General features: G+C 41.6%; 1 protein-coding gene across 1 annotated transcript in view; it reads left to right on the top strand.

The window, feature by feature from the left end:
• The first annotated feature begins 3,835 nt into the window (after positions 1-3,835).
• Positions 3,836-13,966, top strand: part of DPYSL3 (dihydropyrimidinase like 3) — a 102,905-nt gene continuing 92,774 nt past the window's right edge. Inside the window, exon 1 of the mRNA XM_084883704.1 lies at positions 3,836-4,309. Within this exon, the coding sequence (XP_084739830.1) occupies positions 3,929-4,309 (381 nt within the window). The 5' untranslated portion in view covers positions 3,836-3,928. The remainder of the gene's footprint in view (positions 4,310-13,966) is intronic.

Below are 13,966 nucleotides of genomic sequence, written 5' to 3' on the forward strand. Positions count from 1 at the left end.
CATTTCGAATAAAAGGTATTCCATGGACAGCTATTTAGGGATTGCTGGATTGCTTTGTGCTGCCACTGCTGTCTAGCAGTGCCTGCCTTCCGCTGATCTATAGGTAATAGAGATGCCTCCGGAATACATTTCCCTAAAGTTATAATCTGATATGCCAGAGGCTCACATCACAAGCCATCTCCATGCAAAGTGGCAAGTCATTTACTGCAGAGTTACAGGAAATGCAAATTTGAGCCAGTATATGAAAAGTGGAAGGCTCTATTTTGTTGCCCATGTAATAGGAATAGCTTGATGTTTTTACATTATTTTGAATAGCCCCTTCTCTGGGAAATCTGATTTCCAGTGGCACAGGCACAATGCTGCCCTCATGTTTGTGGCTGTCATGAGAAATACATCCTCTACTTTACTAAGGAGAGACATGACAGAATTCCTGGGCTAATAGTTGGTGGTCTCTTTTGTCTTAAATATGTACTTTTATTGATTTTAGAAAGAGAAAGAGAAAAGGAGAGAGAGAGAGAGAGAGAGAGAGAGAAACATCAATGAGAGAGAAACATCAATTGGCTATCCCCTGCACATTCCCTATTGGGGATTGACTCCGCAACCTAGGTATATGCCCTGACCAGGATTGAACTGGCAACTCCTCAGTGCATGGGTGCATAGGACAACACTCAACCAACTGAGCCACACCAGCCAGGGCTATTTCTTTTTGTCATAATTAAAGTTAACTTTTTCCCTAGGACAATTGAACCACTTAGAATTATTTCCTATGTCAACACCATACTTCTGGTCATCCATTTATTATGTCTTGGATCCTTACAACAGAATTTTATTGAGGGGTGGTTTTTTAGAGCACAGGCCCTGGAACTAGCTAGTAGAGTGAACTCCAGCGTGAAGTACTAGCTGTGATAATTTGGACAAGGAACTTAACTTTTCTAGGCCTCATATTCTCCACTGGTGAAATGAGAATAATAATCACCCTAATTTTATGGGGTTTATATGAAAATTAACCTCATAACATTGCGTACATGAAATTCTTAGCACAACGCCTTACTAAAGGAATGAAGTCCTTAATAATTCTGTTAGGTAGCTGAGGCAAATACAGAACAGAAAGATATCAAGAGGTTAAGTAAGACACCTTATCTAAAGCCCTATGATTATAGAACTGAAGTCAGACCAGCCTTTTCCATTTCAGTCTTCTTTTTTAATTAAACACACATGTATACAGAGCTGTTGACTCTAAATATGTTTCATTAAAAAATATAATTATTGAACATATGCAGTGCAGCATAGTGGTGAGGCAATGTAGCTATAACAATGGGGCTGATCTCCACCCCTGTGCCCACATGTACGAGCTATTACACGCAAGCACCCACATTCAGAATGGGCCCCTCTCAAAGGAAACAGACTCTGCACATATCTTGCATCCCACTGTGATTCTGTCATAATTTGGGCATTCACTCAGATCCTCAACTTCCTCACTAGTAAAAGAAGAATTTATAGTATTTGACTTGCAATGTTATTAAGAATAATCAAGATATTGTATGGAGAGTCAACAGCACTGAGCCTGCCCCAGAATAGATTCCTAATAAATGTTAGCTCATATCCTTATGGTCCTTGCTGACAATGCAGTGGTGCTTATAGTCAGGGGGCAAAGAATTTATATTTCCTGACCAGACTATCTGAAACGTGGCTCTCTTATTTTCTTCATAGCTTTTTGCCTATTTGTCCTGATTGTTCTTATTTATTGACTGTTTCCCTCCACTAGAATTATGTTCCAAAGAAGATACATAGCAAGTGTCCCCCTAAAAGTCTGTAAATGAATTGAGTGGAGAAGAGATAGACCGACAACAATGGGAAAGAAGTTGGACATAACCTACATGAATAAGCGAGAGGGAATGTCCTGTGTTACTGATTTCTCATGAAATTCTAGGTCTGTCACCAATCAGCATTTGTCAAACAAAAAGGAGCAGCTAGCTGCCCAGAGGAAGTCAGCTTAAGAAATCATGAATGGTTTTGATAGAGCATAGTTAGTGTAAGCAAGTTCTTTTCTCCTCACTAGGAAAAAGTATACCTTGTGTCAACATCCTTGTCTTTGACCTGAGTTCAGGTCCACTTCTATCTCCCAAACCTTCAAGGCTGTCACAGGCTTGTCCCTGAGATGTCATTTTCTAATATCCTAATTGCCCTCCCAAACTGAAGTTCAGAGTTTCAGGTCATCAGATTTAGTGTAGATGCCTTTCAAGACTGTGTCCATGCACACAAAGAAGCCTGCCATATGCTTGTGAGCATTACATGAGTCAACATACATAATGAAACAATTACAATCATGATGGGCACATAGCAACAGCTCCATACATGTTACATGTTGTTGCTATTATTATTATCATCATCATTATCCCTGTATTAAAAAAGGATTTATAGACTACCTATTATGTGACTGTAGATGTTCTAGGCTCGAAATATTCAGAGATAAACTAAACAGATCAGATCTCTGCCTCAGTGGAGCTTATGGTGTAGTTGGGGTGAGGGATGTTCAGAAAATAGTTTATACATTGAGCAGAACGGTAAATGCCCCACCCAAATGGATGCCTGTGGACTAAACTTTTGGTGAGGATGGGTCCCTACCCTCCTTGTTTCACACAGTCATTCCAGGAAGTGGTTAATTCACGTTGGATGAATACGGGAATGAGTGAGTACATTCCGGAGGGGTCCAATTTAACATGGGCACCATAGGTTCTGGGTTTAGGCTATGTGTGCAGACACCACCCAAACACCACAGTTTATGGACCCTGTTTATGTGGCAAAGTCTGGGTTAGAATATATGTGTGGGGACGGAGGGAAGGGGAGGAGGTTGTTAGAGCTGCATATATGCAGGTAGAATCCTCGCATACCTGAGGTAACATGGAAGGCAAAGTCTGGTTGCGCATCTTTTAAGGTAAATCTGAGCTTATGTGTGAGCCCAAGTGTAGGCTTCTGACTGAGGTCAATCTGAAATTGAGTCAGTTTATGAGGCATTACACTGAGGTTTTATGGGGGCAGGGTATTGAGAGTATTTTGCAAGTATTTTGCTGGGGAAAATATGCCAATCACTACTGTAATTGTTTCACATATATTGACTCATTATACAATACATGCCTGTGATCTGTAATGTAACTGTCGGTGGGACGGATTCAGGATGGATAAAAGCAAAAGCTGGGCTGCTATATACGCAGAAAGTGTAGATTTGTGTGCGAATCAATTATAGGTTTTTGTGATTATTAATGAATTAAGAGGTTCTTCCCCCTCCCCCCTCCCACCTCTCTCGAACTCAGGAGCTCTTTATTTGAGGGTGCCATTGTGAGACACTCCTAAAATCAGGATGAGACCAGGCTGGGATTATGGGACACCAAAGCCTGGGACTGAGTGTGATAAAACTGAGCTGTGTGTGGCTATAAATCAGGACTTGGCTTTGACCCCTGAGCCAACTAGGTTCAAGTGCAGGAGCGGGGCAGAAAGACTTGGCGTTTGTGGGGCAAGCTCGGAGTTGGTGTGTGCAAGGCGGCGCGCGCGCGCGCGCGCGTGTGTGTGTGTGTGTGTGTGTGTGTGTGTGCATGTGTGAGCTAGGCAAGTCCCTGAGTATGAATCTGAGGCTCCTAGGACCTGCGGGGAGTGTGCGCGCGCCCCTGTGTGCACGCGCGCCGCAAGTTGGGATTTGCACTTCCCACCACAGCAGGGACCAAGGGCGCGGGGCCACAGGGAGGTCGGAGCAGTGACCTGAGCGGAGCGCCGGCTGCTGGGGGGACTGGCAGCCCGGACGGGCGCAGCACCGCCGCCTCTGGCGCGAAGGCTCAGGCGCCTCCTCCCGCCCCATCCCTGAGGCTGGGCGCCCGCCGCCGGTGCTGCCCTTTCCGCCGGGGAAGAGAAGCCGGGCTCCCGTTGCGCTGGGACCATGGCCTCGGGCCGGAGGGGCTGGGACAGCTCCCACGAGGACGATCTGCCCGTGTACCTGGCGCGCCCGGGCACCACGGACCAGGTCCCGCGGCAGAAGTACGGCGGCATGTTCTGCAGCGTGGAGGGCGCCTTCGAGAGCAAGACGCTGGATTTCGATGCGCTGAGCGTGGGGCAGCGGGGAGCCAAGACCCCGCGGAGCAGCCAGGGCGGTGGCCGCGGCGCTGGGAGCAGACCCGGGCCCGAAGGCGACTCCCCGCACAGGGGCCCGGGCCGGGAGGAGAGCCGGGAGCCCGCGCCCGCGCCGCCCGCGCCCACCGGGGTGGAGATCCGCAGCGCCACCGGCAAGGAAGTTTTGCAGAACCTCGGCCCCAAGGACCAGGTAAGGGGCCTGGGTCTCCTTCCCGCCCACCCTCCTTCCCGGGGCAGCCAGGGGCCCCATGGCCCCGGGCACAACTTTCTTTTGCTCACTTTTTGCACAGGAATCGGGGACTGGGAGGAGAGAAAGGGCATCATCCTCCGCGGAGCATACCGTGACCTCCTAGCCCCGACCTGGATGAGCGCATGACCCCAATTTCAGCATCTAAATGGGCGCTCGGGTCTCCCTTCCTCCCAGCCGCACCCAGGGCCATTGGGTCTGGGTGGGTGTGTCAGCCCGGCCTGCCCAGGAAGGCTTAGTGATTTCTCTCTCCTCTGAGTAACCAGACACAATTGGCTTGGCTCCCACTCTGGCCCTTAAATCTCAACTCAGGTCATCAGGGCAGAGGACAAGCTGGTGCTGGAAAAATTGGGTCATCTCCATAGTGCCCGGATGAAAATACAGGACGGGCCCTCTCCCCTCTCCCTCTTCGGACATCAGTTCGGTTCCTGAAACTTTTAGGTGTAGAGCTACCAGACTAAACAATCGAATCTCCATGCCTCCCTGATGTCCCAGAATGGGCATTTCACATCTGCGTTTGTGAAGTGTGTGTTTGTATATAGAGCTTGGCACAAGCCTGGGTACCACAGGGATCCAGCTCTCCCTGGAAGAATATCATTGCATTTTTTAAAAATAGGCGAGCGTGTTAAGGGTGCACGTTAGACTAGCACAGGCTGCAAGTTTTCCCTGCTGCTCTTAACACGCGCCAAAGCCAATTTCTTCTGTCTGTATTTTTTGCGAAACTTATGTCCCGCTGAACTGACTGAAGGCATTGCCGTGACATCCAGCTTGCCTGATTGATTTATTTCACAGGAAAATCAGGAACATGTTTAGTTCAGAACATTTAGGACCTGAGCAGGGCTGCAGTATTCAAAGTTCAAACTGATGCTTCTCAGTGGAGGGACAATAGTAATCAGATATGCCACCGTTGTCTAGAATCTAGACTCATTGGCTGCAAATCCAGCCGAATATATTATTCTGCACAGATACCGTTATCAATAATAACCTGAAATGTAAATGTCTGCCTCAGAGTAATTACAGCTAATGCTGACCCAAGTTTTAGATGTTTTTCCATTAAAATGCAGAGAGCCGGGGAAAGAATAGCACATCTCTCTCCACTGTTTGATTTTTGGAAGTTTAAAACAAACAAACAAACCTTTAACTAATGGTACCACCAGGGAAAAGCAAGTCCTGTTGGCAAGTGCTGCTGGGAAATAATGGCAGTGTCCCTTGGAATCACTCGGTTTGTGATTTTCACCTCATCCTTAGGTTGTGGGATTTCTCTAGGTCCAGTTCAGATGTCCTTTTAGGAACAACACGAGATCTTTTGGAAAGATGTCAGCTGATGGGTAAACCTAAGAATGGCCTGATAGGATGGGCATTGCTTGTCTTCAAGTCTGAGTTAATGAGCGTTGGAATGATCCCTTCCTGACTCCTAGGGGTGGGAGAAAGGCTGGATGGAAAAGGTCGGTAGCGATTGCTGTGAGTCAGTGCTCTTCCCTCTGCTGGAACCCCCTGATGTAAGTCAGATAATATGCCTGCTTTGCAAGATGTAAGAATGGTAACTAGAGAAAGGGGAAAATGTTCCTTCTTTAAAACCAGCAATTCTCTCGTTTCCCTTCCTTTTGTCAACCCTATACTTTGGGCTCCTAATTGAAAAATAATAATACAACCTAAGCGTCAGCAGGATTTCTAGTGCCACGTGGTTATTTGTGAGTTCGGGCTTGCTGTCAGCTTCACCCAGCACATGTTATTATCTCTAATTGGGTTGAATCACAGTGTTCGAAGAGATGGCATAGGTTATCTACTTCTGTACTTGGTGGTTATTTCCTTGAAGATAGCGGTTATGTGTTTGGGTTTACCTTTGTGAGTAAAATACCTGGTACACTGGAGGTGATCCATAAATGTTTGATACATTAAACCTCCTTCATTAAGCCATAAAATTTGCTACATAAAAGCCAGCTGACTATCTGGCCTCTGTTTAAATTCTGCCATTTTCAGGGTGCTCTCTCCCTCATGAAGCAACTTTTGGATAACTTTACTTAAGAAACTTAAGTCAAAAATCTGCCTACTTGTAGTTTCTACAAACGATTCTTAGTTCTGACTTTTGGAAAGAGAAGAATAAATGTATCTCCTTATTCTGAAATATTTTAATGATTTTAAGCATCTGGGCTCATGTATCTGTCAGAAAAGGCTGGGTAATGCTACAGTAACAAGCAATCCTCAACTCTCCATACCTTCATCAAACAATAGCAGTTTATTTCTTGCTCCTGCTACTGGGCCAGCATGGGTCATTAGGGCAGCTCTGCTCATCATTGCCCCTCAGAGACCTCGACTGATGGAGGTTCCATGTCCACACAGTCATGGTGGGAAGAGCATGTGGCAAATAGTTCACTAACTTTTAAACTCCCACTCTGAAGTCTCAAATGTGGCCTCTGCTCAGATTTCATTGGCCAGCGCAAATCATGCTGCACTGGCTGACCAGAAGCAGGGTTTAATAGAGAAACAACTGGAGGATGCACTGAGGGAAGAAGTGCTCTGCCCCCCCCCCCCCCCCCCCCCCCCCCCCCCCGCCCAACCAGCAGCTCCCCAGCATGTCCTCCTTCTTATACTGAGCATGTGTCATTTTTGAGGATTTGCCTTTTTTTTTTTTTTTCTCTTTGCTGGCCAATTTGTGTGTGCAAAATGTTCTTATGGGATTGTGGTGGGAAAGCCTCTCTGCACTCCTATTTAGATGAGTTTATTTTTGTATTTGAAACCTAATAAATTCCATATTCTCTTTAAAAAAAATTCAATGGTCCTGGCTGTTGTGCTTGTTCCTGACACGTTACTATAATGCAGGGAGAGGACACACCTGTGGGAACCTTCCTCCATCCTGCCACCAGCCCATATCTAGGACGCTTGGAGATCAGTTGTTCACCCTTGAAACAGTGGCTGTCAAACCCCTTATTCTTCCAAGTTGATTGCAAAGTTATCAAAACAGATTATTTAAAAAGTCTCCATAAACTCAAAATTGGCTTTGTCTCTCTCGAGCATAACTACCTACTCATTACTCCCACCAAAGGAAAATGAGTTTAATTAATGAATAAATTATGAAGGAATTAAATAATAAAAGTGTTTGGCAGAATAAAATTATAAAAATGTTTCTGGGTTATCTCTGAACGCTAAGTTCCAGGTTTGAGATATTACTGGACTTATGTTGTGGTTCTGGACCTACCTGTAAACACCTTATTATATTTATAGTTAGAGTTTTCTCATGATAGGCATTCATATTGCCTAAATCCTCCATGGTGGCTCACACATTTTTAAAAATAATTTTTTAAAAATTGGATTCATTGAGGTATAATTTACATACATAAAATATTACCCTTTAAAGCATATGGTTTTCTGAGTTTTAATAATTGAGTTTGTGTGTGTGTGTGTGTTTATATATTTTAATCTTCTGGAGATATATCCTAAGAATCCCCAAACATGAATTTGAAAGAATATTTGCATCCTATGTTTATTGCAGCCTTATTAACAATCGCAAGATCCGGAAACTTTTTGTTTATCATTTTTGACAATAAGTGCAGAAAAAGCAATTCCATGTGAAAAGTAAATGTTTTCTACCACATCTCAAGATGGTTTCCAGAATTGTTCTTGCAGTGAAGAAATGACTAAAGGGGATATAATTATGATACATGGTTGGCCAAGAGCAAATGATACTGCAAAGGCTCTGTCATCCAATGAAAACAGAGTAATGACATTATGATTACATGTGTGTATTGATAACTCCCTTTCAGGAGCTGTGGGTCATTTCTAGGTCCCTGCTTCCCACATGGGCCACTTTGGGGCAAGATGTTTCTTTTCTGAAGTTAGCAGGGGTTTAGGGTGTTGGAGGAAAGAATTCAAACAAATGAGATGGGACTCTTCTGATCATTTGTCACGTGCCTTTTGGTCCTGGTCAATAAGTTTTCAAAAGAACCCTGAGACACTGAGTTCTCTTCCTTCCTCCACACAAGGGAAGACAGATGCACATAAAGTGTAGGTTTATAAGGGCCTGGCTAGTCCTCGGAATCCAAATCCTGGATGTAAATTATTTTTATAAGGCTGCTCTGACTCATGGGAGTTTGCACTCAGAGAAAAAGGCCCTTGCTTACCTGAATCTGGGAGTCTGTTTACTTCCCCTGACTTGGAAGTGTTTGAAGCCTTCTAGAACTTTGGTTTAGTTTGACAGTAAGCATTTGAGGTTCATAAAGAGCATGCCTTCCAAGTAATGCTGGGATTGGCAGGGTTCCCTCAAAGTAATGGTCCCTGGAGACAGGGTTTTGCTGACAGCTCCTGTGAGTAAAGTTTAAGACGGCCAGCGGCTGTCTGTGATGCTTTCCTGTCAGTGATTCTCTAGCTGGTTCTCCTTGCGATTTATTTCCACTGGGCATTATACCTCTGGTAGTGTTTCAGAGAGAGAGGATACAGCTGACTAGGAGAAGGAGCTCTGGCTGTGCAGAATGCCATCTGGGCTGGGGAGCTTAGTGCTCTGGTTTGGGGAGGACACAAAAGGCCCATACAGGTGTGTGAGCCCTGTTTAAAAATTAACTTTCTAGGAAAATGTGATGTTAAAATGTATCTGTATTCTTTTTTTTTTTTTTTTTACAGAGAGAAAGGGATAGAAAACTAGAAACATCAGTCAGCTGCCTCTTGCACACCCCCTATCCGGGATGTGCCCGCAACCAAGGTACATACCCCTTGACTGGAATCGAACCTGGGACCTTTCAGTCCACAGACCGACACTCTATCCACTGAGCCAAACCGATTTCGGCTTATCTGTACTCTTAGTATGAACTCATAGGCATTCAAAAAACAGCTCTACTCCAACCAAGAGACAATTAGATGAGTCACAAACAAACAAACAAACAAACAAACAAACAAACCACACAAAACTAACTGGATAACGCATTAGCAGTCGCAGCTTGGAGACCCTTGCTTTAACCAGCTATACTTCTTGGGCAAGTAAGCTCTCTTCTCTCTGAGCTTCAGTTTCCTCCTTTCTAAAACAAAAAGGCTGTGGCAATGATCTACAGATTATTTTTATTGTTCTCCTCTATGCAAATTAAATACACCTATACATCTATATAAATTACATACACAAATAATCTGTTGATATATTTTACCATTAGACAATACAAATAAAAAGGTACAAAGTGAAAAGGAAAAGATGGCATAGTAAGTACAAACAGAAATCCTGATTTTTTTCCTTGTAGCCCAGTAGTTCTTCTTGCCCACCCAATAGGATGAGTGCTTGTAAGTCTGCAATCTTTAAGACAAAAGCCACCAACAGTCAGTGGTTCTGATATCCTAGTCATCAATAGCCCTTTTATATTGCCTTCTTTCACTCAGTAATATGCCTGTAAGTTTCCTCCATGTCTTTTCATAGCTTGAGAGCTTATTTCTTTTGAATGCTGAAAGATATTCCTTGTCTAGATGTACTGCAGTTTATGTATCCTCTCACCTCCGGAAGGACATTTTGATTGCTTCCAAGTCCTGACAGTAAGGACTAAAGATGGTATGAACATCCACATACAGCTTTCTGTGTGGACATAAATTTTCAGTTCAGTTGAGTACATGCCAGGGAGTGTGAATGCTGGATCACTATGGTAGGAGTATGTTTAGTTTTGTAAGAAATCTCAAAGCTGACTTCCAAAGTGGCTGCACCATTTTACATCCCCACCAGCAATGCATGTGCGTTCCTGCTGCTCCCCACTGCCACCAGCATGTGCTATCGTCAGTGTTTTGGATTTTGGTAGTTCTAATAGACGTGTGGTGTTGTCTAGTTGTTGCTCTAGTTTGCAATTGCCTAATGACATCCAAGGTGAAGCATTTTTTTTTTTTTTTTGTATGCTTACTTGATATCTGTACGTCTTCTTTGATCAGATGTCTATTCAGGTCTTTTGCCGCTTCTTAAATTGGGTTGTTTCCATTATTTTGTTCATGGATTGTGCTTTTGGTGCTGTATCTAAAATGTCATTCCCATACCCACGTTTATCTAGCTTTTCTCCTATGTTATCCTCTAGCAGTTTTGTAGTTTTGCATTTTGCATGTAAGTCTGTGATACATTTTGAGATAATTTTTGTGAGGGGTATACAATCTGTGTCTAGATGTTTCAGTACCATTTGTTGAAAAGGACTATGTTGGCTACAATGTATTTCCTGTACTTCTTTATCAAAGGTCAGTTTACTATATTTATATGGGTCTATTTCTAGGCTCTATATTATTTTCTGTTAATCTATTTGTCTGTTCTTTTGCCAATACCACATTGTCTTGATTATTGTTGTAGCGTTATAGTAAGTCTTGAAGTAGGGTGTCAGTTTCTTCAAGTTTATAAGTATGATGTTAGCTGTAGGTTTTTTATAGATGTTCTTTATCAAGTTGAGGAAGTTCCCATCTATTTTTTGTTTGCTAAGAATTTTTATCATGAATGGGTGCTGGATTTTGTCAAATGCTTTTTCTGCATCTATTGATATGATCATGTGATTTTTTTCTTTAGTCTGTAGATGTAATGAATTACACTAATTTTATAATATTGGACCAGTCTTGCATACTTTGGGTAAATCCCACTTGATTGTAGTATATAATTCTTTTTTTAAAAAAATATATTTTATTGATTTTTGTACAGAGAGAAAGGGAGAGAGATAGAGAGTTAGAAACATCAATGAGAGAGAGTCATCGATCAGCTGCCTCTTGCACACCCCCTACTGGGGATATGCCCGCAACCAAGGTACATGCCCTTGACCGGAATCGAACCCGGGGTCCTTCAGTCCCCAAGCCGACACTCTATCCATTGAGCCAAACCCGTTCCGGCGATTGCAGAATATAATTCTTGTTATACTTTGCTGGGTTTGATTGCTAATACTTTGTTGAGAATTTTTGCATTTATGTTCATGAGAGATAATTGGTCTCTACTTTTCTTTGTAATATATGTCAGGTTTTGGTATTAAGATAATGCTGGCTTCATAGAATGTGTTAAGTAGTATTCCCTTTGCTTCTATCTTTTGAAAGTGATTGTAGGGAATTCGTATAATTGCTTTCTTAAATATTTGTAGAGTTCACCAGTGAACCTATCTGGGCCTAGAGCTGTCTGTTTTGGAAGATTATTAATTATTGATTAAATTTACTTAATAAATATAGGTATGTTCTGATAGTCTATTTTTTCTTGTATGAGTTTTGGTAGGTTGTGTCTTTTAAAGATTTAGTCCATTTCTTCTAGGTTATCAAATTTGTGGACACAGAGTTGTTCATAATATTGCTCTGTCTTCCTTTTAATATCCATGGGAACTATAATGATGTTGCCTCTTTCATTTCTGATATAACTAATTTGAGTTTTCTCTCTTTTTCCCCATTAGTTATCCTAGCTAGAAGCTTATCAATTATTGATCTTTTCAAAGACCCAGCTTATGGTTTTGTTAATTTTATTTATTGATTTCTTGTTTTCAATTTCATTGATTTATGTTCTAATTTTTAATCTTTCTTTTATTCTGCTTACTTTGGGTTTAATTTATCTTCATTTTCTAGTTTCTTAAGATGGAAGCTTACACTATTTATTTTAGGTCTTTTTTTCCCCCTAATTTATGTATTCTATATTATAAATTTCCCTCTAAGTACTATTTTAATTGAATCCCAGGAATTTTTATATGTTGTATTTTCAATTTTATTTAGCTCAAAATATTTTAAAATTTATTTTGCTGTTATTCATGTGATTTATACATCCTTATACATATGTGCATATGTACATATATAAGTGAATACATTGTTGCTAACATTATTTTGAATGAAGTGTTTGTTAGATCAATTATTAGAAAAATATTATATCTTCAATTATTCTTTCTTCAGTGTTCTTCCTTTCTTTTTGTAGTCCAAGTTTTTGACCTATAACATTTTTCTTCTCTATGAAGAACCTTTAATGTTTCTTCTGAGGCAGATCTACTGCCAACAATTCCCTCATTTGTTGCTTATCTAAGGAAGTCTTTATTTCTTCTCCAGGTTTTAAGAATATTTCATGATGTTAGAATTCTAAGTTGGTGTTCTTTTCTCTCTCACTACATTAATATTTCACCCTATTGTCTTATTTGTATGATTTCTCAGGACATTTGGATTTAATTTTTATGTTTGCTTCTCTATTGGTAAGGTGTCTTTCCCTCTCCTCCTCCCCCCGGAGCTTCATTTAATTTTTTTATTTTCAATTTTCTGAAATTTGAATGTAATATGTGTAAGCATCTTTTTCTTTCTTTTTTGTGTGCCTTTTCTTGGAGCTTCTTCCATCTGTGGTTTGGTGTCTGACATTAATTTTGGGGAAATTCTCAGCCATTATTGCTTTGAATAATGCTTCTGGTTCTCTCTCTCTCTCTCTCTCTCTCTCTCTCTCTCTCTCTCTCTTTCAATCTCTCTTTCTCTCTCTCTCTCTTTCTCTCTCTCTCCCTTCCTTTCTTACTTTCTTCTTCTCTGGTAATACCATTATGTGTATGTCCCGCCTTTTGTAGTTGTCTCACAGTTCCTGGATATTAAGTTCTGTTTTGTTTAGTCTTTTCCCTTTTTGTTTAGCTTTGGAAGATTCTATTGTTACATCCTTCAATTCAGATATTTCTTTCATCAGACAGGTCTATTTTACTAAAGAGCCCATCAAAAGCATTTTCTTTTATTACATTGTTTTTCATTTCTAGCATTTTTAAAACCTTTGTTAGGATTTCCATCTCTCTGTCTTCATTATCTGTTTGATCTTGCATATTGTCTATTTTTCCCATGGAAGCATTTAACCATAGTTTTTCTAAATTATTGGTCTGATAATTCCAACATTCTTGCCATGTTGGACTCTGGTTCTGGTGTTTGTTCACTCTCTTCAAACTGTGTGTTTTGCCTTTTAGTATGCTTTGTACTTTTTTGTTGTTGAAAGGTATTAGACACAATGTATTAGGTACAATGAAATCCAATAAATAGACCTCGAGTAATGTAGTGGTAAGTCATGGAGGGACAGGAAGCATACTACAGCCCTATGATTGGGATTTAGTCGTTTGACGACCACATGGCCCTAGACTGTAGACCTCACCATGCTTCTCAGACCCCCTCCAGAGGCAGGAGGAGATCTTTCTCTGATAGTCACCATGAGGACAAGTAGAGCTCTTGGAGGTGATGCTCATAAAACTGTGATGGCCCTCTGATAACTGAGTCCCTCTGGACTTTTTAACTCTCAGAGTTGTCCACACTGAGTTTTCAGCAATTTTTCAACTACAGTTCAGGTTTTCCTACCCCAGTTGGTTTCCATGAAAGTGTTTGCTTATGGGCCACATTAGGGTGTAGCCTGGGCCAAATTGCTTAACTGTGGATGAAATTAAGGGCCCATAAGAGCCAGATGAGAACAAAGTAAAAGACACAGGAAGAAGAAGATTTTAAATCTTAGCTGCAGATAGAAAATTAAAGTTATGAAAAGGAGACACTAAAAGAACAGAATTTACTGTAACAAAGTAGTTCACATCATAAGCTCTTACAGTTTTATGGGCTTCAGGGCACAAATATGAGGTTCAAGGTGTATGTATTCTAATGAAAAGTTTCATTTATGGAGTACGTATTTATGTAAAGCACTCCTGTCTCTAA

Source organism: Pipistrellus hanaki, assembly GCF_964339955.1.
Source record: "Pipistrellus hanaki genome assembly, chromosome: 5".
In the NCBI taxonomy this organism is placed as follows: domain Eukaryota; kingdom Metazoa; phylum Chordata; class Mammalia; order Chiroptera; family Vespertilionidae; genus Pipistrellus; species Pipistrellus hanaki.